The sequence below is a fragment of the Orbicella franksi genome, chromosome 6 (genome assembly GCF_964199315.1).
Source record: "Orbicella franksi chromosome 6, jaOrbFran1.1, whole genome shotgun sequence".
NCBI classification, from domain to species: domain Eukaryota; kingdom Metazoa; phylum Cnidaria; class Anthozoa; order Scleractinia; family Merulinidae; genus Orbicella; species Orbicella franksi.
In genome coordinates, this window is record NC_138150.1 from 26,848,949 (window position 1) to 26,873,531 (window position 24,583).

Here is a 24,583-nt window from a genome sequence, read left to right on the forward strand (position 1 = left end):
GAACTAGGTATTGATTGGTAATTTCCAACTTGGTTGCATTTAAAAAGGTTTCATAAAAGCAAAGCTAATAAAATAAAAATAAAAATAAGTTTCCCTTGTTGGTCAAAAGCGGCAACGAACTTACAAACGAGGCAGTTCCGGAAGACACGAAGAGTTCCCGATTCTTGTTTGGATTGAACAATCGTGAACAAACCGATAGTTGTTTCGTCAGCATGACGTCCATACCTACCTCCGTCTCTGACGAAACCCCGCGGGGCTCAGATTATTCTCACGGAAGAGAATCGGACATGTTCCTTTAAACCTTCACAAGCGCACCGAGATTGCAGTCTCTCTCAATTTGGACGATTTGTTTGAATTTTCAGTTGCTTGTTCTTGTTACTTACTGAAACAAAGGACCTCTCTTGTGGAGAGCGGAGAACGCTTGGCCAGGGCTTTCAGCACAAAAATGATGAAGAAATGGCATCAGCTTTGTAACAACGCTAGCTAGCTCTTTGAAACGAAGACATTCAGCCTGGGAGAGAATAAATAAGACAAGATAAGGAAGCGAATAAAATTAACATTTTGATGTCATTTTGAGGACCAGTGTTACAGTTACGCGTTAAAATTAAATTGGACCAAATATTTTGAAGCATGTTCCTTCAAAAAGGAAAGAAAGTATATTTGTCAAAGAAATCCTGGCTACAACAAGATATTGCATAAATTTCAAAGAATACCATCTAAACTGAAAGCTCCTGTCTATACTGAGTTGTAAGCCATTTCCATTACTCGCCTTCATTTATCTTCCTAAAATGTTTCAGTCATTTGTTCAGAACTTTTTCACGAGATGAAACCATTACTATTGGGCATCCAACAAAATGATGAAATGATACACTGTAAGCTGCTCCTTAGAACACTTTGAACTATACTACCACTATTATAATAGCTGTCCTTCTTACCTGAATAAGACCAAAGTAAGCATCCAAGGTGTTCCGCAAACCCTCTTGGATGAACTGTTGAAAAGGAAACACTGTTAGGATGCGCCAGCTCTAAAACACAGTTAGTAAGTTTGCACAGATAAGTAACTATGTAATAATATAAGCCCGTAAACTGCTCGGCTTAAAAACCTAACACGGGCGATCATATTTTGTAAAAAAAAGACAAACAGACGAAAAAAAAAATCAAACAAACAAACGAACGAATAATACAAAAAGAAAATAATGTCCTTCGTCGGAGGTTAAGTCAGTAAAACACCTATTTCTAGTTAACCATGAATTCGCTGTCGATAAAAGTCAATGCTGATTAGAAAATTTTACGCGTCAAGCTACAGAGCTGGAAAACCGTTTACTTCCCCCGGTAAGACGGAGTTTGTTATATAACAAGACCAAACCGCACACCTTGTCCCGTCTGAAGATATGTGGTCTTAGAAGATCCAACACACCCAATATGTGCGAGAAGACAAGAATATGTTGCTGATTGGCAAACTCTTTGGACTTGAGGTGCACTCGGCCTCTTAGCTGTGCAGCTATCATGGCCAGGTGCCTGGAAAAGGACACAAAAAAGGGCCTTTGAATACTGGTACACAGTTTATTGTAACAACGAAACTGCTTACATTGTTTCACTGGCAAGCCTGTAAATTGTGCAGTAGCAGTGATATTAACCAGACAGATCTGTTGTTTATTCAGTACCGGTGATAACTAATCTGTTGTTTGTGCAGTATAACTGGTATTTTTCCGACAAACCTGTTTGTGTAGCATCATCAGTGGTATTTACCTGAGAAAAACCTACGGACCGTGCCGTAGTATCAGTGATGCGTGCTACACAAACCTGTCCTCTGTGCAGTATCAGTGATATTTACCTGAGTAGCAGCATGGGATGTTGACAAGCCAGCTTTTTCAGCAGCAGACTAGTGTTGTAGGCTCGGTCTTCATACTCCTTACCTGGCCTAGATTCAGCCAGGCTTGTCAATACACGGTGACACAGGACATCCAACTGAAATGAAATTACAAAGTCACTACTGAGTCACAGTAGCCCAGCCTGATACTTGACGTTAGTTTTTGTAATAGTAAAAAACTAGGTGTTGACTGAACTGGGACGGGAGGAGACAGGAGGGAAGGGAAGAGCAGCGACATGCCGTACGGGTGTGAAAACATTCAGATTTAGAGCATGGTGCATCGACCTACAAGGAGAAGAATAGGTAAGAATATGTTGCAGTGTGCTGCCACACCAAGTCAGTCAATAAGTATTTGATCGAATGACAGTCAGTAAATAAGTACTTTTTGAGTGTTCTGTGAGTGAATAGTATGCCTGGCGCAGTGAAATTCCGTTATCGTTCACAAAAGGGTGGGCTAGTTAACAAACTGCTTTGGAGACATCATTTGAAGTAAAAGCAAAACAAAGTCAATTTCACTCCTTTAATCGTTAAGCGCAAGTAATGAAAGATTGACAGTAGACTGCCGCAAATACACAACAACTGTACAGACCTGACAACGGGTTGATTGACTGATGGCACCGGAAGTGGTGAGGGACCGGAAGTCCTCAATAGAGCGCATCACTTTTGGCTGGGCGAGGTAAAGTTGAACAAGAAACTGAGCTGTTAACCACTTGGACCACCTAGCAAGGGAATAATAAAGATAAGTTAAGTAAAGAAGAATATTAAACATAGAGTCTAATAGAAAAGTCAGGACAATAAACGAGTATGAAGACCAAAGAATAAAACGTAACATTTTCTAGTCTAAATGCCGTCGGAACTGTAGCAGCTTTCGAAAGTTTGTAGTTCTATATATCGTCATAGCGTAGCAGCTGTTATTGTTTTTGGGCTAGGAGCGTTGTTTCTGTTGTTTGTCCTATTGTTCCCTCTGAGGGTATCAAGCCATTCATACGAACATCACCTTGTGAGAGCTATCTCCTGACCCAGCGTTGCGTGTGTATGCTAGTTGTAGCTAACCTCGTTCCCAGGGTCTCTATCTAACCACCCTACCGGAGCGAGAGAGGTATGACAAGAAGATAAGAGACCCTGGGAACGAGGTTGAGTTGCAACATACCCTGAGTTTTGTAGCATGAATTCTTTTTTTCAGCTACAGAATCGCAAAGATCATTTATTTTCAAAGAGCTGTAGAGCTCACTGAGCTGAACGTTTGTATCAACATTGAACGAGTCATGGTTCATGCTGAATCTCCTTATCCTTCCAGTAGCAAACGATTACCTGGTGTTGTTCAAAGCGCAGCTAACCACAGATTGAAACCTCTTCCTATCACCATGACAACAGACAGTGATCAGCTCCAGTCTTCTTCCGAGTACTTTGGAAGCAAATTGCTCCACATCCTCCCTGAAACAATGAATAAATATGCGTTATTGACCAAGCTTGTTCGGTCAAGATGGCTGGATATCGGCCAAGTTCTTTTTTCGCGGGTTTATGGACCGAGACAGAGTCTATTGTATTTTTGTATTTTTTGTTTTTTATTTCTCCACTTGACGTCATGAATACAATAATGTAAATAAAACAAGTGCAGTGAAAAGTAGGTGGAAAGGGCAAAATATAGTAAGCTAATTATACGCCCTTTAGGTCTATTATATGGAAAAATTGAACACTATTTTCTTGCGGGAAACAGCGGGTAGTCCCGTGCGGGCAAGATTGCGCTATCTTGCCCGCTTGTGTGGCCAATGACAGCGCAGGATTCGGTTCATCTCACGGAGCTAGCCATACAATTAATTATCATAAAAAAATGTATTAAATGTATTGCATCTTGTAACGTGCCGTACAACGGGCAAACACGGTGCGTGGCCTATTTTGCCACAGTGGTTGCAGTGAAAATTCCCTTCTGCTTTATATGCTCCACGGGTACAGATGAAAAACAACGCTTATTTCGAGTGCAACGCTCCGTAATGAAATTGGCATTTTCCCAAGCATAACGTATCACCTTCTCGGCGATCTTCACGGTACAAAAGCAGTAGCGTTCACGTCACGCAACAGCCACGTGCGTTACATAATGTACACTTTCTGCGACGATTGCGGGAAATCATCTCACAACGAATTTGTCAGTAGACCGGCTTGTCACACAACGTCACGCATGACTCTTGTAATGTGAATCGCCGTTTCCGAGAAAACTGAGACAAGTTGCCGGGAAAATTGGACAAGAATGAACGAATACGTTAAAGAAGGAGCTATGAAAAAAGCAATAATTCACAAGAGTGATCAACATCGAATTTTTCTCTACAAAATCAAAACATCAAACATTAAAAAACATTTTGAAACAGGTAGGTGATTAGACTAAAGGAAATCGTCAATTATAAATACTTAGTGATGTACCTTCAATTGTCACAACCTAAATTGAGAAGATTTTATTGATCAAAACGGGGAAGTAATAGTTAATTAAACCGTCAAATACTCCTACCTCACTTCCTCAGATGCACTTAAACTTCCATCTTTCATCTCTTCAAGAAAACGCTGATAATTGGGACCTAAACGGGAACACATAAAAGATAGATACAAATTCTCTGGCAGTTTTGGTCGTAAAACGGTGCAATTTTACGGCTTACCTTTTCTTTGGCACCATTCCGCGACACGAGAAGAAAGCTCCGACAGAATGAAACCGGTCAAAGAGGAGACCTGTGTAGGACTCAAATCAAGGACTGGTTTTTCATACACCGCCTGCAAGAGAGAGAGAGAGAGAGAGAGAGAGAGAGAAAATAAACCCAGCTTTGAACAGCCTTTCTAGTGGGATGTAACCGGCGCTTTTCGATTTTTGTCTTTCGTCCGAAGTCCTACAAGGAAGCCTGTTCACAGGCTAATAAACCGAGGGAGTGATGTACAAAAAACATACAATAATATATAAACTAAACAACAAACAATCAAAGGTAACGTTCCGGAAAGATCTATTAAGTTGGACCTAAAACGTTAAACCATGTGTGACTTACAGAATTAGTTCCTTGGCTGCCCACAGCAGTGGACTTTTGATCTCTGCCTTGCCAAAGTCTTGGACTGTGAAAACAAGTCCACACAAAGTCCAAAGCTGCAGTCGGATCAAGTCTTATGAGAAGAAAAAACCAAATAAACAACAAAATGAATTAATTAAGTTGAGAATAAAGAAGCAGTTGTTTAATGAACAAGGTGGCGGAATAGTTTAGCATGCAAACTGGAAAGACAACAGTCAGCTGTTCCCAAACCAGAGCAAAGCTGCCATCTTTTAAGCTAACCAGAATCATTTGCCATGCAATCAAATGCCAATTGATTTTCGCAAATAATCCCACGCATTCCATTACATTACAAAATTACTAACAACATTTTAGGCTTACTGTCGTTTCAAAATTACATCAACTGGATCTCAATGAACTCAAGGAAGTAAAAAAATGTCAATAAAGAGCATTAGTACCTCACGGAAGAAAATTTATTGCTGCATGATTTCCTGTTCTAGTTTTGGTTGTTCTAGTTTCTACCTGTTTTCTTCTCTGTCATGTCCCAACAGCCAATCCAGACAGTCCTGCAGCGTTTCCCAGCGTGCCTGATGCGTCAACGAGCCCAGCAGATAAGTGGACGGTGAGCGCTCTTCGTGACTAGTCAGCGACCTATCCCAACTGGGCATGCTCACTCTGTCCTGAAACAAAAGCTGCCGCTGCAATAGAGGATGGACTTGAACAACCTCCGGGTCCAGGATCTCGTACCAGTCTACTAAGAGACCGCTGACCAAGTTATCACGTGACAGATCCACGCCTTCAAACTCTTTCAACAATTGAACGAGGATTTCTGAGCATGTCTTCAAGGGGAGAGACTGCTGAGGTGTCCATACCGCCGTAGCCGATTCAGAATCTATCCTGCTTCTTGCAGAGATAAGAGTTGTGATGATGGCCTTGATAAAGTCCTCAAAGAGAGGAGAGTTTGCCTTTTTGAGTTTCAGACAAGCTAATTGGAAAGAAAAGAATATTAAACCATGCAAGAAAGCTTGAAAAAGAATTGTCCAGATAATTTTCTCTCCATATATAAATCTACGTGCACAAGTAGGTGAATTTGTAGCAAAGAGAGCGTTCAACACCATGCACAAAGCCATTTGTAGTGTGCCGATTTATGTTGAGCTCGAAATCATCTTCATTCAATCAAGCTAATTCATCAAAGTACGGGATATTTTCTCAATTAGGACGCTGCTAACCTTTTACTGCGACTTCCACAGTGATACATTCCGGTTTCACCGCGCCGTCTTTACATGCCGACAGAAATGTTCTCACCAGAGAAACATAATCTGCACACTCATCCGACGCTAACTGCTCCAGGATATTGCCGGCTGAAATAAATGCAAACAAGAAACAACAGCAGTAACTTGACAAGACCATTTTCGCCTTGTTTTCAGCATTAGGTAGTTTTTGGAAGCTTAAAAGCAGATAGCTACATGAAAAAAATTTAACAACCAGTTGCTTTTCTAGAACAGCACTTGACAAATGGCAGAAACCCATAACGCTCCGTCCACAACTACACCGGAGGAATTTGAAAACGCAGCTTTATTTCTCCGATTAGGCCTTCCGTCCACATAAATCCGTCACGAAAACGGAGCTTTTCGAAAACGTTCTTGAAACCGGAGGAATTTGAAAACGCCGGTTTTTCGTTTTCATGTGGACGGAAAACATTTTGAAAACGAAGCTTTTCGAAAACGATGACGTCATTATAGTCATGTGATTTCCCTGACAGAGGTTTCCTCAAACACAAATCCAAAATGACCGGTGATTGATGCGTTTTTAAATTTCTGTGGCGTAGTGTGGAAGGGTCCCTTGGAAATGAGGATGATACACGAAGTTCACATTCATTTGCTAAATTTCTTTGAAAGACTGCTCATTTATGCTTTGGGTACGACAGAACAACAAAAATTTCATTGTTGGAAATTTGCTCTTGTGCGTACGCAAATGTCGGAAATCTATTTGGAAATGTTTGATATCTATTTGGATAACTTCAGCAAGAATACGGACAGTACTTATATTAGGAAACGAACTTGCACGCTCTTCTTTATCTTACCTGGTTGTACCTTTTCGGTTATTCCCAGTTGCTTCTTGTACTGCGAAATAGTAACACTTAATGGTCCACCTACATGGAGAAAGCAAAGCACTAGTATTTACAATCTACTAGCGTTTTATTATGAATTCCGTTCTCTTATTGGCTACGCTACTCACTATCTATTCTGTTGTAAATAGTGAGTAGCCTAGCAGTGTGCGGTCGTTCACAAAATGGCGGCCACTTCTTTCCGTTTTCGAAGTGTCCGCGAAGTGGATTTAGCTAAAGTTTTGAACGACTAGATAGAATTATACTAAAACAACTAGATTATTCGCTCTCGATTCCTATACGTGATATTTGACTCTGGCGATGCCCTCGTCAACTTCACGCAATAGAAATTGAGAGCGAATAATCTAACTGTTACACATTGACCTTCGGGGTCTGCAGTCGCTGCGGGGCAAAAGGGTTAAACATTTTATTAACAATAGTTCAGGATTTCCGCCGTGAGAGTTCCTGCACTATAAAAGCTAGCAAAACTGACGCACCTTTAACATGGTGGCTGGGAAGTTTACTGATGGTGTTGACAAAACCGCAGTCTATTCCTTTCCTTTGCAGTGCCATCTGCAAATCAACAATAAAAAACATGTATTATATAGTGGCAACGAGAATCACAGCTACAGAAAGATAGACCCAATGTACCTGTCTGGACCTAAGAAGTCTTAAAAGAGAACAGGAAAGAGCAGTCTTGTTGAACATCCCATCTAGTAACCTTTGACTGTCTTTGGAATCTAATACCTGTAAAGAGAATGACCATGCCTGTAAAAAAACTGCAGCAAGTGACAGCAATGAGAGCTTAAGCAAATGATTGTAATGGGAAGCGATAGAAAGCGCGGGAAAATACGAAACCGATGGAAAGAGCGGGAAAAGACACTGTAAGTACAAGGCGCAGGCGCTGGAGAGCGTGGGAAAATACGTGATGAACGTGACGCCGGACAACAACATGACGAACGTGTCACCGGTGAAAAGCGCGGGAAAATAAGACACACGATACAAGGCTTTCACTGAGAGAACAGCATAAACAACTCAAAAATGGCCACCAACAGACAACATGAAATACCTCATTGAACTTTTGCATGATATGTTCTGCCAGTGAATTCTGTGGAACCTGACCGCTGTTTGCATTGATCACTTCCTTTGTTAAAGCCTGCAGGAGACAAAAATTACAAAATAGTTTCAACAAAGAGGTAACTCTACAACGTTCAACATGAAGCTATTTTAACACGTGGCATTCAAAACAGGCGCTCATATGGCTGTTTGAAAACTCTTCCCAAAAGCTGTATAAACATATTTACATTTATGGTCATAAAGGAAATATATCGCTCAATTTTTAACCTCAATTTTCGCACACTGGTCCAAGTAGAAAATTCCAGTTTCAGTTTAAGCATGCTACTGAGACCAAAGTTCATTTCTAACATTGTAATAAGTCCCTCTTTGCCATTTTGAAATCTAAATGAATCTTTCATCGTAAAACGTAAGAACCAGGCATCCCAGGCTAACCTAAACTATTCTCACCTTTTGTACACGAGTCTCAATGCTTCTCTGATCATCTGCCGCAACAGAATCGGGTGACAGGAAAATCTGCAAAAGTACACGTCAAAAGTGAACTCGCATCGACTCTCTCCGTCCCTTGAAAGTTTACACAACTGTATCTTAATAGCTGGCCACTAGGTTCTCTTATTCCTAAAGCTTTTATTGACTGTCATGCGCTCTGACCGAATTTGAAGCAGCTCAAATCTGGGTCAACCCGAAAGTGTTTTCCTCTTGTTTGATAGGCAGATCCCGCTATACCTCGCGAACTTTCAGCATGTTTATCCAGTTATGGTAGTTGTCGAACGGATGCCTACTACTACTGATTTCGCGACAAATTTTATTAAAGAACATGGCGTATCGGCCTAAATTCCCGCATTTATTCAACAAAACAATTTACCGAGAAAATACATTTAAACTGCCTTGCATCTTCTTACCTCAAATGTCGCAGCACACATCTGTTCATTTGTTTCCGAATGGTCGACACTAACACACAACGAATGAGATTGTGTTACTTCCGCACAAAAGCTTTACATACAGAAAAGACCAGACTATGGCAAGCTCTTTGGAAACATACATTATTATTAAGGCGAACTGGACAAGGTGAAAGATTTCTTCTAGTTTAGACCAAAAATTAAACACCGTTTGATATATTTTTTTTACCGCCTCAATGTAACACGCGGATTTCAAAACAGTTATAAAGCGTTTAGTTTTGCAAATGAAACTTTGTCTCTTAAAAGAATCAAGTCTTTTATAGAATTAAAAAAATGGACGAAGTCAAACCTCATTGATTCCTCATGAAGACGAGACAACTGTGGCATAGTAGCTAAAGGTAAGGGCGTGATACCGCCATCAAGAACTGCCAAATTAGAGCCTGTACATGAAAAATGAAACATGTTCTTAACAACCTGTAAGAACAAGTAGTGACTGTACAAAGCTAAACCCACACCTAAAATGTAAACAAGTTTGGTCAAAGATTTAAATAACAGGGATGGCGCAGTGGCGAGAACGCTGGCCTCTCACCAATATGGCACGGGTTGGGTTCCGGCCGGGTGCCATATGTGGGTTGAGTTTATTTTTGGTTCTTGCCTTGCTGCGAGGGTTTTTCTCCGAGTTCTCCAGTTTTCCTCCCTCCACAAAAACCAACATCTCCAGATTCCAAATCGACCAGGATAGGGGACCTGTATGCAAACCAGCTAAAGCTAATGTGGCTTCCTCTCTTAATATTGTAATTTATTTGTTTATTATTTGCTTTAACTTCGTTGCCGTATGCAGGTGATGAATGTGACAGAATCGCCGGAGATTGCAGAGCTGTTGCTGATGACCTGCGCTTCTTAAAGAGCGACCCCTTCCCAACCAGCAACTCTCTAAACCAACATTATAAGAAATGTATAGAGACCTGTAAGGAGAAAGTGTATGTTGATGATATATCGCTTACCGTCTTTCTTTTCTGGTGGTTCCTCGGTCAGTAAACAGCAGAACAAGTCTCCTCCCTTAGCACCACGAAGCTGTTGAACTTCAACAAGCTGTACCATGTAACCTGGTAAACAACATCGACATGCAGGGTTTATTGACCAAGTGTGAGGCCAATTGTCCAAGTTTTATTGTGCGTGTTTATGGACCTCGACTCCGTCGATGTCCATAAACACGCAAAAAAAAAAAGAACGAGGACAATATCGAACCATTCTGACGAAACAAACTTGGTCAATAAAGGATTTATTATGTGGAAAAAGAACATCATCTTCTTGCGGGACACAGCGGGTAATCCCTAGCGGGCAAGATAGCGCCATCTTGCCCGCTCGGGTAGCCAATCCCAGCGCAGGATTCGGTTCATCTTGTCCGCTCACAGAGCTAGCCATTTAATAAATAGACTTATAATCAAGTGCGGGTTTTTTAGACACAGGCAGTCAGTGAAATATTGCTTTTGCGCTTTGTATGGCGGCAGCCAGTACAAAAGTAAGATAAACTGTCAGCCGTACAGCTCAGTTTTGAACTACTGTATACGTAGAGACCAAAAGCCGCAAACTCAAATTATATTTCCCAACCTTTATCCAACACAGCCTCCTCTATCCCCACCGGGTCCTCTTGCGAAGCTTTGTCCAACTGTTGGAGAAGTTTGCTAAAATGGGAAATCAAGTCCCAATGGTAAGCAGGCATACACAATGTACTAGAGCGTAGAGGAGGTGGTGGGGGGGGGGGGGGGGGGAGGGGGAATTTACATCCAGTTGAACCTCAAGTGGCGACCACCTCCCCTCAGCGACCAGTTTTCCCAAATACCAAACGATTTCAAGTCAAATCACTATATTTGGAACCGCTTGTGAGTGATCACCTCTCGTAAACGACCGCGACCACGTTTAGAGCTAAAAGTCTGAAATTTTCTTTTGTTTTTAACTTCCCGTGAGCGACAACTTGACAGAAAAAAAGCGGAAATTGGATAACATTATCGCATTCCTGGCTTGTTCAAGAGAAATTATCAATGGGAAGTACTGGATTTTTTTCTCAAATTGACTTTTCACATGCATAAACATTTACAGATTTAAATACAAAATGCACATACACTGCACTCTGTCAGTCTTAAATGAGGCAAAATTTTGACTCAATATGGTCTAAGTTTTCGTAAGCGATCACCTCCCGTAAGCAACCAACTAGTCTCGACATTTTGGGAGGTCGCTTCTTAGCTTTGGGAAAATAGTAACTACCGACGACATAATAGTACTGAGAAGTAAAGTAATTTATTCACAGCAGAAGTCGGAAAAAATGTTGCCGCGGAAGATTTAGTGACGACTTTTTATACATTATTTCTTGTTTATTTGTGGATTGTAGATTTTTTGTATTGTCAAATTTGTAGTTTCTAAATTGTTGCTAGTCGTACAGGATATCGTTTCTAGTTCATCTTTGTCTGGTTCTTCAGACAATATCAAATTACATGTATCTTCGTACGCTCGTTATTGTACGCGAGGCAAGATCGAGGTCAGACAATTTAAACTGCAACGAAAATTAAGAATTTCTTACCTCATACTGTTCACTGGAATTCCAAACGACTGAGCAAACAACACAAGCTGCGACGGCATCAAGTCATTCAAAGCTGCAAAAAAGAAGTTAAAAGAAGTTAGGCGATGACAGCTGCACAAAAAATATTGATAAACCGACAAGTTGTTGTGTGGCGCGGTGTCGGTGTCCTGCTACTACAAAGCTACTTACCAGCATCCACCACTCTGGAGACCTGGGACCTGATCATGCGCAGTCTGAGCCACTCTTGCAGCAATATGGCTTCCTCCCCGGTATCTGTCAGGTACACCTTCACTTGTCCTTGCTCAGGGCACCAGGCGTTCAAAAGAGCAGTGTACAGACCAGTATCTCCTGCGACCACAGAAATTTCAACTTAGCACGAGGTAAAAATAATGAATAAATGTAGTTCTTCTACGCTTAAACGTATGATTTACTGAACCACTGAAGGTACTATGCTCATAGAAAAGGATGCCTCGATTCAAATTGATTCATTATATAAGAACGTCAGAGGGTCTAAATTCAAAAGAATTTAGTCTGCTAGGCTCAAATGCGGTGAATCTGTGACCTCAGTTAAATCCTCTTTTGTTTTAGGCGACATAACTATGGATTCCTTTAGTCCTCATGTATGTTCGTAATTTATCGTGATAATGTCACACAATCCATCGTCACATAATCCATCAAATAATTTTGTTCGTGCGCGATAGGTCTAAGCGCGTCACGTGACTGAATATGTCCCAGCTGAAAATAGGGAATGTCCGAGCAACATTCCCCAATTTTCAGGTACGCTCTGGGAAAACTATTCGCTTCTTGGAACAGATAATGTCCGCGGACAAAGATCCGAGCATATTTTCACGCCAAATGGAGGCTATTGTTTATATATTGATGACTCATGTGGTACTGCTGTTATGGATCAGTTGCTTGATATAACAGCATTATTGACTGACCTTGCGGTTCCCCGTAAGTCAGTAACACAATCATGGCGTGAATGACCAACACGTGCAAAGTGGCCGCCTTCCCAGCATACTCCGTGTCTTTAGACCACTGTACAAATAATTGGTCTTGTGTCTCCTGCTACATGTGTGAAAAAACAGACAAAAATATTGAATAACATAATCTAGAACGAGAACAGTTTTTCTTTATTCATACTTCCCTTTTTCCCTCACCCTCTTCCGTACCTAGAGTAGCTGTTCTTTCCCCTATTTTCCAGGGCCGGTATTGCTGAGGTCGTGGGTTCGAATCCCGTACAGGCCTGAATTTTTTCCCATCTACTTAAATTGTGTGCATAACTGCGATTTCAATCATGTCTTCATATCTTTCTCCTCAGTTCAAATATATGATCTTTCATATATTCTCTTGTATTCTTCACCAACTACGGGTATAATACGAACTCACAAAGTGAACAGCTCCCAGATGGCTTGATAGCTCAGTTGGCAGAGCACTGAAGCGGTATCGCAGAGGTCATGGGTTCGAATCCCGTTCAGGCCTGAATTTTCTTTCAGGCTTTAATGTCACCACTGCTTAAGTTGTGTGTATAACTGCGATGATCAATAATGTCTTCATACTAACAAAATAGTAATAGTTTACAGCTGTGTCTCATTTTACAGAAAAACCAACTCTATCTGTACTAAATGAGACCCTCTGTGTATGCAGACTCACCCAGGAGAAGTTTCCTTCCTGCATATCAATAGCTTGTTGTAAAGCGATAGTGTACAGTCTCAGTAACGCTTGATAAGTTTCCTGTCCAGTCAGCCCTTTGTCTAGAACTGGTGCCATGATGGTGGGCCGCTCTATAATCAACTGTGCCACGTCCTGGGGAGAATGTTAAAGGAGGAACGTCACGGTTTGCGCATCTTGAAAAGTTTAACCTAAATTTTACAAGTTCGTCGTTTGCAATCCTTGTTAATCTTCTCCATCCTTAACCATCCTTGTTCCTTAATGGTTTGTTATTATCTCTTTGGCATTTTTCTATCTTTCTACACGTGACGTGTTTAGACCAATCATGCGCGAGCGAAAATATTTGATGGATTATAAAGTTTGATAGCCAGCTCTGTAAGCTTTTATTTGATACAGGGGTTTAAGTATCTACAGTTTAAACCGGGCGCGCTACATCGCTTATATGTGAGACACCTCTACAGGTATACGGTGACCTTAATGGGGAAAACTGTGGACATTGATGTCAACAACGATCGCTGTATACTCACAATGACTGTGGCTAAAAACTCTTCTTCGCCACTGTCAGTAGCGTGATCAGCCAGGAACATCAGATAAGCTTGTGCTCTCTCAGGCACGATCTCAACTTGGCATGACTTTGAAATAAGACACAAAACAGTTAGGCTTGTCAGGTTCTCTTTATCACTTCTGAACGGTTGTCATCAATTGTACTGTAGCGAATTTGTCAATCCCCCCTTGCATTCAACGTATCCTCAGCCAGATTTAATTCCCAATATATGGTTGCCTCAGACATCACTTTTCAAAATTCCCTGCTTTTCCCCTGAAATTTCCCTGATAAATTAAAAACAAAATTTCCCTAACCAGATAAATATAAATTGTCAGATATAGTAGCGGCCCCCTGTCTGTCCTTACAGCCGTCTTTTCCAACCGCATATTGAAAACAGGTCAGTTTTCAACAAATTTATCTTCTCATTAAGCAAAACAGTGATGCGATGTATTTCTTACAGTCTGCGGTGGTGTTACAAATTGTTTCATTTTCCCCTGAGTTTTATATTTGTATGCTATGTTATAGTTTACTTGAACTTGACAATGACCTTGGAGAGGTCGAAACATCGCTCGTTTTTATCACTGATTTATAATATCAAAACAATTCCCCTAAATTTTCTTTAAAATGTCAATTTCCCTGCCTCAAAATAAAATTCCCTGACTTTTCCTTGACCTTGAAGAATTTGTTTCTCCCTGACCATTTCCTGGCCTGTGGCAACCCTACAATATAGACTCACCTGCCTCAAGGCAAAGCAACAAGTCGCTCTCACAGCATCAAAGTGAGGCAAGCTTGGCAAGCTCACCAACAGCCACTTGAAAGTCTTGGAGACTGTGCTGCCTGCCGGGAATGTTGGAGAGAACAGTTCTTCCATAGTGGTTACCATGGCACTGCCCTCCAACTCCTCTTCACACACCACGGTCACATGACCATCCACTTGAACTGCCTCTTGGGATAGCACTAGTTCTAGGCCCTTGGAGAATGGTTGAATAGATTTTTCACATGTGCTCACACTAACCATTTAGATGGCAAAAGAACTTAATTAAATGCAAAATGGCAATTGTATAAATTGACCAACCTCGTTCAGTCAAGATGGATCGATATTGGCCAAGTTCTTTTTTTTGTGCGTGTGTCTTTATGGACAGAGACAGAGTCGAGGTTCAAAAACACGCTAAAAACGAACGAGGCAAAAATCCAGTCATCTTGACTGAACATGCTTGGTCAAAAAAGGATTTTTAACACTGATTTCTTGCAGGACCCAGCGGGTAATCCCGCTCGGATAGCCAATCACATCGCACGATTCGGTTTATCTTTCCCGCTCAAGGGCATTATTACAATGTACCTTAACAGCTGAATCTCTCTCTGCTGTTTGTACAGAGGACAATCTTCTCATGAAGTACTCCAACACTTCTCCTGTAGACTCCGCGTCAGCTTCATTGCCAAACAACAGTGATCTCAGTCGTCCCAGAACATGCCGCTGTATGTCCTGAACAAAAATCACAGTTTTGTTATGCTTTTGGCGACCGTGTGTATTGCAGTGATCAAACGAAATTCGTAAGAGCTTGAAGAAAAATGTCCCAGTCTTTTGTAAGAAAACATTCTAAAAAAAGCAGATGAAAATATACCTTCTCTGCATATGCGCCGCGCAAGTTTACCTTTTTAGCGACTTTTTGAAATTGGAGGTTCTCGGAAATTTGAGAAGTTAAACGGTCGCTTTGGCGGGAAAAATGGGGCAGGAACTACATGTACGCAGCACGATTAAACGCTGTGGAAACATATGAACTGTACCTCCATATACACTAAACGATCAAAGATCTTTATTACACCTCCCAACTCAAATAATTTTTCTGCTTGGAGGAGAATGTGTCACGTGTTGTGGGTCAAAGCTCACTAACTCCCTAGGAAAACGACAACTTGAACTTTCGACTCGCACGTGATCAGGTCGTGCACCTTGAAACTGCGGCAAATTTGTGTGCCAGCCGGCGTCAAGCAAGTAATTTTTTGGCAGTTTGTTTTATTTTTGAGGTGGAAGGTGTAACAAAACACTTGATAACTAGCCCCAACATTTTGCTTAAAGGACTATCAAAGCTTGGTAGTCAACTGGTAATCCAAATTGTTGTATAAAAATGTTTCGTCGCCATGTATTCAATTAAAAGAGAACGAATAAAGATTGTTGTTGTTTTTGTTAAAAATCATGATCAAAAACAGTCACTCACAACTCTTTTATCTTGTAGCTCCTTGGAGGATCCTTCACCCTCTTCCTTGACGCTGTCAGCAGTTTTTTCCAGCAACAGAAATTCACACAGGCATTGTACTGGTAGGACGTCTAGTGATCCTTCAGAAGACTGAACAAGCTCCGCTAGCCATGGCATACTTTGGGATGCACCCTGAAAAAAAAAAAAAAAAAAAGCGAAGCATATTAGGAAGAATAGAATGGAAGCTCTCTTAACAGACACTCTCGTAAGCGGACAGCTCTTCTTTCGGTCACCTTCACAAAATCCCGTTTAACACCCATTCAAAGGTCTTACAATTTAGACGTTCCTTTGTTTTCAAGCTCCCGTTAAGCGGACACCCAGAATTGGAAAGGAAGTGGGCCCGACTATGAAAGATCTCGTAAACATTTGTAAACTTTGTCACTGCTTTCAGTTGCAATGAAACTGTTAATGCTAATGTTAATGCTGGCTGCAAAATTTTATGATTAATTTTGTTCTTTAATCACAAATGGCCAGTAGTCCTAGTACTGCAGTATACAGCACTAGTACTGTATACAGTTATTGCCATTATCGCGGTATTCCATTGCCTAAAAGAGTTCAAAATTCATTTTGATTACTGTACAACATTTTTAAATTCTAGGACCATTCCAGGCCGGAAAAAAAGGTATTATCATACGAATTACAGACTGCTTTAGGTTACAAGCCACAAAAAAAAAGACACAAAAAAGTCTTGACAAGAGATCTTGAGACCACCTTTAATGTTTCTCACGGTTAGTGGTTAAATGTTTCACGGATAAGTTTTGGCCCGTTTTACGGCTAACGGTTTTACCTCATTGAGACCCTCTTGTAATCTTACACAAACACAAAGTATGGTTCATGCGTCCTTTATTACCTGCCTCTGGATGATTTCCAACAGGAAGTCAGGTGAGCGGCTGCGGCAAAGCATCTGGCCCAGTTTGAGAGTCTTGTTTGTTGCTTTCAGCTGATCGATAACATTCTGAGGGGGACGACGTGCAGGTCCACTGAAAAGAAAGATAAATGTTCTGACAAGTTTAAACTGCATGCACATGATAGCAATCAATGTTCAAATAACATCTTGCCGTGCTAATGTTATTCATAAAGCGCGCAAAGAGTAGCTAACAGATTTCCTAACGTTTTGTTCTTTTCGTTTTTCCCCATCGCAGTTTTGAGAAAAGCGCAAATATGGTGGAAAAAAAAGGATTACACCAGTCAAATCTGATCAATGCGAAGCATTTAGGAGGAGATTACAAAATTAAGCGATGGTGAATTAATTAAGAGCTTTCGTCCAACTTATACGGCCCGGCGGGTAATTACACTCGTACACTGTACATGGGTTCCATTTATTGTATCGTCCATTCATCGCACAAGCTGTCTCTCGACTCTCTTATTGTCCGCCCCCCCCCCCCCTCCCTCCTCCTTCTACAAACCTTAACACTTCTTACTTCCAGTTTAGCCAGGACTTGTAAATTGTGGCGGGGGGGGGGGTGGGTGGGTGGGTGAGGGCAGACAGGTTTGTCAGTCATTACATGAAGTTAATTTGTCAAGTGCCTTTATGTCTGAAAAACTGAGTAAGAGCCAGCAGGAAAATTTACCATTTACGACCTACAATGAACAGCTCAATCACTTAGGCCTGGTTCACACTAGCGATATAACGATATAACTAGATACAGACAACATCGCTTATGTCGGTGATGTGAACATCGAAATATTGACACAAGGAAAAGATCTCTTTTTTGTTCTTTATGTCCTTATGTTCATGCTGTTTTGTTGCCATTAGGTCGTTATGTTAGCATGTTCACACTGCAAACATAACAACACAACGTCCTTCTTACATCGTTGTCCTTATGTCGTTACGTTGTCGCTAGTGTGAACTAAGCATTAGCAAGCACTGATATTGTACTTACACAGGATCCATGCTAATCAGCTGACTCAGCAACAAACTATTACTTTCTGTGATAGTCACTTTAGTCGTGGCTGCTGCCAGGTGTGATTCAAATAATAGGATCTCTTCCTTCTCAGCTTGTGCCAGCTGAAACACATACCAACGAGTAAGGATTTTATTATTTTATCACAAATATGACCCTCGCACATTCATTCAAAACTAAATTTGTATTATCTGATTCTACCATTTCAGGATAGTAGCTAGTAATAGGCAAACCGAGGCACACGCCACAGTAAGTTTTTTTTCGTTTGTGTTGTTTGTAGTCATTTTCTCAAACTCATTAATAATTCATCAGGTTAAAAGAAAGAAAATCACAACCGTGAACGAGGTTTGGATACCCGGTCTCAATTAGCATAGATTTTGACAATTTTACTTCTCCGTTTATTCCTTAGTTTTTGTTTCGATTGAGAAGATATATCAAACACCCGAGACAGTATTTCATCAGCTATCCAAATACCTCGAATTTCGTCAAAAATACTCGGCTGCGCGTCGTATTTTCAACTCTCTTCTCGGTGTTTGGATATCCCGATGAAACACTGTCTCTTGTGTTTGATATATTACAAAACCACCCTAAATACGTAGGAAGAGAATTGAACCATGGACATTGCCTCTTTATTTTCATGGACGTTGTCTCAGTCATATCTACTTTTTGGCTACGGCCCTGAATTTCTGTAAAATTCTGAAAGTAGGGACCTATTTATTAACTATGCCTTTTGGATTCAGCAGGCAAACGGAACCACTACTAACAACTTTCAGGAAACCATTACTTTCATAAAATTTTTGTTTTCATTACTTTCAGTAGGTCCATAATTATCCGAATTCTAGGCTGCATTGAGTTCAAAAGGAAATCTGTCCAGTGAAATTCATTCAAAATACAACTCCAAAATTCTCTGCCATTTTATCCTGAAAAAAACCCTCACAGTTGCGTAAAAATCTACTGTTTATTTCTTTGAATTCCACTCAATTAATAGGCCATATTCGTATTCTCGGTAATGGACTGGAACTAGCTTGGAATGGAGGCTCATGCGGGGGAATGTCATTAAAAAGAGATGAAAGTCGTTTGCATTTGAAAAGACTCCCTGCATAAGCCTCACTTGCAAGCTAGTTCCAGTCCTATACCGGGAATACGAATATGTACATGTAGTGCAGTATTCATCTTTTCATAGCAGAATAAATCTGATCTTTAGGAGCTACGTCACAGTTTGCACATCTTGAAAAGTTTAGCAATAATTTTTCAAGTTTGTCATTTGCAAGCCCTGGTAATCTTCTCCGTCCTTAACCATCCTAATTGTTCCTTTTTGGTTTATCATTATCTCTTTGGTGTTTTTCTTTCTTAGTCAACTACTGTTTTCAAGTTTCCTTCAATGAAAAGGTGACTTTGTACATGGCCAAAATACCGTGACTGAGCTCCTTTGAGAATTACTACCAAATTGCTATCATTTTACGAAGGTGTACAGTACTGTTCAGCGCTTACCTGCAACTCTTGAGCGAGCATCTCATCTTTCTCCTCACTCGTCACTGCAGCAGTTGGTGGTGGAAACGTAAAGTTGCTATGTACAAAGCACAAAGAACGCAAAATTTATTTCAGTCCTCACATAATCGCATTGGGGGGTTGCACCTTTAAAGACGGGATTGATGTTTCCCCTTCCTCATAAAAAAAACTCAACTGGTTTTCTCCATTTGTACATTGTAGGAGTTTTTTGGTCTAGTCTATATCACTAGAAATACATCAAACACAAAAGACCGCGTTTGATCACATTTCCAAACACCGAGAAGGGGGTTGACAAAACCACGCGCAGCGGAGTATTTTTGACGAACTTCGAGGCGTTTGAAAATGCGGTCAAACACTGTCTTGAGTATTTGATATATCTTCTCAATCGAAAAGACTAAAGACTGAGGGGGAAAAGAGTTCCATGATGACATGATGACTCGACAATTTGCTGATATCTAATTAAGCAAATTTGCAAAGGTAAGGTGTCTTACTTTGTCATGAGCATTTCCATGAGACATTTCAACATTGGAAAATTATCCCAGCCGGATTGGCCTGTGAAAAGAAACAAACAACACGGTTGGACAAACATGCAAGGAAAAGACTTGGTGTCAGCCACCAAAAAGTTGAGTGATATATTAACCATCACTAGACTATTATATTTTAGATACATCCATATTGTTTTCAATAGACACTTTGCAAAAATACCACCTAAACTTGAATAACAAAACTTCATCAGCCTAAGCCAGCCTAAGCCTTGAGCTGATGTTTCCAGACAAAGGATTTTTCACATGGGTTTTATAAGTACTGCTATTCAAATAGCACCACCATTTTTGCAAAGTGCCTAATGCATGCACTATACATAAAGTTACAGCCTACTTTAGCAAGTCTGCAAGTAGCATTTTGTTACATTAAGACTAAAACAGAGCAAGTTAATCTAGACTTACCAATTGAAGATGGGTTTAAAGATGCGACTACAGCAAGTAAAATCCAACCTTTCCAGTACAGATTAGCAATTGCCAATTTTGGAGCAGTGTATCTGTAGAAACAAACATGCATCTGGCTTGCTAAGGCAGCACTGATTTGCTTTAAAGTATAGGATTGAAATGTTATCTTGGCTTCTAACTGACGAAAGGATAAGAATACAGCATCTGTAAATATCATCCCACAAAATATTAGAAGATGAAAATCATCATCACCTGTTAAATGAAAATATCGCCCACGTATGTGACTCTGTTGTGTGTTTCAATTATTAATTAGTACGTACCCTGTAGGCAGGATGATGTCCTTAGGATGGTGATAAGCACACAGGTTGAGAACAGCATCCAAGAGCTCCAAACGATTCACTGAAAGAGAAGAGTCTCCTGTTGAACAGCAGGCTAAATATTAGCTGCATTGTTATCAAGTGGAAATCCATTATTGAACTTGAGAAACTTTTTACTTGTAGAATAGGAGGTACATGTATTTTCTGTTAATGGTGACTTTCAATAGCTAGAGATTGAGAGGTCTTGATACTAGCCCAGCAGGATCCCTTTATTGAGATCTTGGGAAGCCTAAGTTAACTATAATTGTTCATGTATTTATGTTAATTGTTCATGTATTTATTCATGTATTCCATACATGAGAGAGATCTGAATTTATTTGACCCCCAAAATTCCAAACAGGTGATGTCTCAAGCTGTTTTTGGTACTCTGTCAAATGTTTGCACACAGAGTAACAACCAACTTAGCCTGCAGATGCAGACAGGTTTGTCGGCAGAGTGAAACAAAAGCTAGAAATCCATCTGTGTTTGCAGGCTACAACCAACCAGAGACTCTACCTTTTAGGTTGAATCGGAGACTTTCCTACAACACAGGAAGAATTTAGAAGTACATGGACAGAGTTTGTTAAGTCGAGCTTAGTTTTAGTAACACTTGAGTGGGCAGCCTTACAGACCTGATTGGGAGCTTTGTATCCATGGAGAAGGAGTCTTGATGGCTGCCACTCTCCGCACCAAGGAATCTGCTATTTCAAGTGTTTCTGGTGCAGTTAGCGGCAGCTCATTAGACAGGCCGATTATGATAGTCCTCATTAGTGTATCCTCTTGTACAGGAACTTCACTGATGATACTCAACAACAAACTAATAAAGAAACAAAACAACAAGGTCTGGATTAGCAAATGCTCTACATAAAAATAATTAACAAACATATATATCTTGCCACAGTTAACCCTAAACAAAAAAAATTCATCCAGAAGCATTAAGCTTGATGCCAAATTAACTTCCAGGAGGAATAGAACACAAAATACTTGCTGTGGCTAATCTTCTTTGCAGCTATTATTTGCAATGGGTTGTCATGCAATGCTCCTACCCAGGATGCGAAAAAAATTAGCTACAGTACAGCTGTACCAAGATTACAAAATAATACTGCTGCACATCCCTGTCAATGTTTCACATAATAAAAGCAGTATTTATCTTACATGTACAGTGCATCTCTTGTTTATGACTTTTACAGGATTATACATGTATATGTTTATTCCTCGGTAGACTACAGTTCAACTCCTTGGTCATGCTTGTAAATAGTCAACTGGTCTGCCTCCTGCCAGTTGGGGTTTTTAACTATGTTATGTTCATTTGCATTATTTGTTTCATCATTTGGTTTCGTTGGCCCTGAAAAGCCCCATTGGGGGAGTGGTCAATTAAGATATTTATATTGTTTTACTGATGATATAGACTGATTAGAAGTATTTGTCACCTTCTGTCATTCTCTGGGGGCCAGTTGTCTTTTCCCACGTAGTTGTCTGCTGGATCCAGGAAAAGCACTTTATTCATGCTTTAAGAAAGAACACATTCATTGTTACATTTGTGTAGCAGTTAAATCATAGTTAATAGAGGGAACTGGTTATGAAACCTGGCAAACATCAAAGGAGCAAACAAAGATGCCAAGATTTATGCTGGAAGGTCCACCACCATGCACAATTTTTTGTTTTGCGCTCATACACTATGCATGAATCACGTAACCAACACGTTTCTATAGGTTGGTTTCTCAGTACAAAGTAAACAACTATTGTGTTTTGTGCACAGTCAAGGCCAAAAAAGTGAACAAAACATATAACAAAGAACTTTGTCGGGTTTCATAACCATTCCCCTCCATTAACTATGGTTAAATAAATGTTGCTGGTGTCACAAACATCAGTCTAGAATGATCACACCATGTAGCAGACTTATTCTCATGTATGAAGGAAACTTTATTGTGACTGGATCTACATACACTACAATGTATAGCTTGAGATTAAAATGTGAGCTATAAAAAACCACAACAAAACAGATCTACATGTGTAATCAATGCAATAATTTATTACATGTAAGTCAGTGGTAGGTAGGTAGGTAGGTAAAACTTTATTTATGCAGGGTGGCCCATTCAGCACAGTGGCTGGTATCCAGAGGGGCCCTGCTAAATACAATTTCTAAAAATATAAAACGTCTAATAGTATTTCCAAGAAAAAGATCATAAATTTGTGTGCCTGTTTTATGGTAATGATAGCAATTTGGGAACAATGACAATGGTGGTGAAATACTAAAAAAAGCATGTAGACAAATTAAGTATCTGGGCTTGCTTAGCAATGTGGTAGAAGAAGTCAACAGTAGTCAAAAAACTGCTTTAAAGTGATGTTAGCCTCTTACCATGACAAGAAATCTTTCCCACTAGGACTGAACATTTTCGGTACAACAATATGTAACCACCAGACAGCGTCACGCTGGATTGTGGACACTGACTTCTGAAATTCCTGAAGTCCTGACCAATCTGGGAAATATTCATTATCAATTGATATTTCATAAATATATAAAAATTACACAAAGTCCAACTTCATAAATGACTGCATGAAGTTAAGATTGAAAAAAATTCTCATTAGAGGTTAAATTTCGTGTCACGTCTTATCATGATATTATACAATGAATGTCATTCTGAAAATCTGTCATCGAGAATTTGGAGATATCTGCAAACAAGACATATAGAGAGTATTACATGGCCTCACGGAGACATGAAATCTCTCTGCTAGTGTTGAAAAATATTTTGCAAGTGAGTACAGGGAACAAGTGAAATGTTTTTCAACACTCAAAGAGAAATTTTGTATTATATAAACACCAATAAAATATTAAACCGTTTCATTTCACTGTGAAATGCGCTATTTATTATGTAACTATAGCAATGGTGACCTTTTCACCTGTGAAGATATAATGTTTTTGTGTGAATGTTCACCTGTGATTTCAGTGGCGTTAATATAATAAAAAGTCTTATTTCTCGGCAAATCGTCTTTTAAGAGCAATATTACTTCATCTGTGAGTGGATAAGATTCTCATTCATTAATATTACATATTGAATTTGGAGATATTTTTGACATGGTTTGCATTTATCCTGGGTGGAGAGAGGCACTGCAGAGTGAGGTAAGGAGAACATAGTACCTTTCTTTTCTCCTCTTGCAGATGCACTGTTAAATACATCCTTAATGCTGGGTGTAATACTAAGAAAAGTTGCCATGGTGATAAGATCTGCTAAGGAAAGCAGCATACGATCCTGAAAATGAACAAATCAGTACATGTGATGGCATATTTTCCAAAGTGATTCTGAGTACTTGTAGCTTAAAGTAGCTTAATTAAAACTAAAACTTACAGCAGCACACATGATGTACAATATAGCTAACCTTTAAGGAAGCATCAAGGTCTCTAAACTGACTTTCAGTTCTTTCCTTCATAAACCCTCGGCATAGAGCAACAAAGTCCATATCATGTCTCAGAGCTCTGACAATTTCCCTCAATAGGGCACGTGATGCTCGTAGGTAGTCATCCCTGAAATTAACAAATTGAGATGAGTAACACTGATGAACGAGATTTATCAGAATGCTTTTAAAGGTGCAATTTAAAATAAATAAAATTAATTATTGATGTTATATTATATTGATGTGCCTGAGACATCCAGGAGCTTCCACTATTGGCAGCCAGCTCCTAGATGGAGACTGCTCCCATGGCTGGCAAATCCTGGCAACCCAGTCATGAGCCCCCACGCGGAAGGGAGGAAAACTGATAAAACAGTGGAAAGAGAGGAAGGGACAGGGGAGGGGAAACAACCTCTGAGAAGAGTCCCTCCATTCAAAAAATAGTGTGACTCAAGGAAATGCTGA

General features: G+C 40.1%; 1 protein-coding gene across 2 annotated transcripts in view; it reads right to left on the bottom strand.

Annotated features, from left to right (window-relative positions):
- The window catches only part of LOC145489109 (integrator complex subunit 1-like), a 36,392-nt gene that overhangs the window by 4,295 nt on the left and 7,514 nt on the right, over nt 1–24,583 (bottom strand). Inside the window, exons 11-49 of one of the 2 annotated variants that reach the window (XM_081468015.1) lie at nt 24,107–24,251; nt 23,868–23,979; nt 23,088–23,208; nt 22,159–22,236; nt 21,361–21,545; nt 20,693–20,789; nt 20,373–20,464; nt 19,920–19,980; nt 19,411–19,486; nt 17,899–18,023; nt 16,866–16,995; nt 15,977–16,147; nt 15,103–15,246; nt 14,500–14,733; nt 13,747–13,851; nt 13,202–13,354; nt 12,490–12,616; nt 11,738–11,896; nt 11,549–11,621; nt 10,582–10,655; nt 9,975–10,076; nt 9,320–9,410; nt 8,974–9,022; nt 8,522–8,587; nt 8,067–8,153; nt 7,649–7,744; nt 7,495–7,570; nt 6,974–7,042; nt 6,120–6,251; nt 5,413–5,875; nt 4,894–5,005; nt 4,516–4,627; nt 4,371–4,437; nt 3,182–3,304; nt 2,460–2,589; nt 1,835–1,968; nt 1,374–1,518; nt 936–989; nt 384–511 (exon numbers count right to left, since the gene is read on the bottom strand). In XM_081468015.1, the coding sequence (XP_081324141.1) occupies nt 384–511; nt 936–989; nt 1,374–1,518; nt 1,835–1,968; nt 2,460–2,589; nt 3,182–3,304; nt 4,371–4,437; nt 4,516–4,627; nt 4,894–5,005; nt 5,413–5,875; nt 6,120–6,251; nt 6,974–7,042; nt 7,495–7,570; nt 7,649–7,744; nt 8,067–8,153; nt 8,522–8,587; nt 8,974–9,022; nt 9,320–9,410; nt 9,975–10,076; nt 10,582–10,655; nt 11,549–11,621; nt 11,738–11,896; nt 12,490–12,616; nt 13,202–13,354; nt 13,747–13,851; nt 14,500–14,733; nt 15,103–15,246; nt 15,977–16,147; nt 16,866–16,995; nt 17,899–18,023; nt 19,411–19,486; nt 19,920–19,980; nt 20,373–20,464; nt 20,693–20,789; nt 21,361–21,545; nt 22,159–22,236; nt 23,088–23,208; nt 23,868–23,979; nt 24,107–24,251 (4,698 nt within the window). The remainder of the gene's footprint in view (nt 1–383; nt 512–935; nt 990–1,373; nt 1,519–1,834; nt 1,969–2,459; nt 2,590–3,181; nt 3,305–4,370; nt 4,438–4,515; nt 4,628–4,893; nt 5,006–5,412; nt 5,876–6,119; nt 6,252–6,973; nt 7,043–7,494; nt 7,571–7,648; nt 7,745–8,066; nt 8,154–8,521; nt 8,588–8,973; nt 9,023–9,319; nt 9,411–9,974; nt 10,077–10,581; nt 10,656–11,548; nt 11,622–11,737; nt 11,897–12,489; nt 12,617–13,201; nt 13,355–13,746; nt 13,852–14,499; nt 14,734–15,102; nt 15,247–15,976; nt 16,148–16,865; nt 16,996–17,898; nt 18,024–19,410; nt 19,487–19,919; nt 19,981–20,372; nt 20,465–20,692; nt 20,790–21,360; nt 21,546–22,158; nt 22,237–23,087; nt 23,209–23,867; nt 23,980–24,106; nt 24,252–24,583) is intronic. The other variant, XM_081468016.1, reaches the window with a different exon arrangement.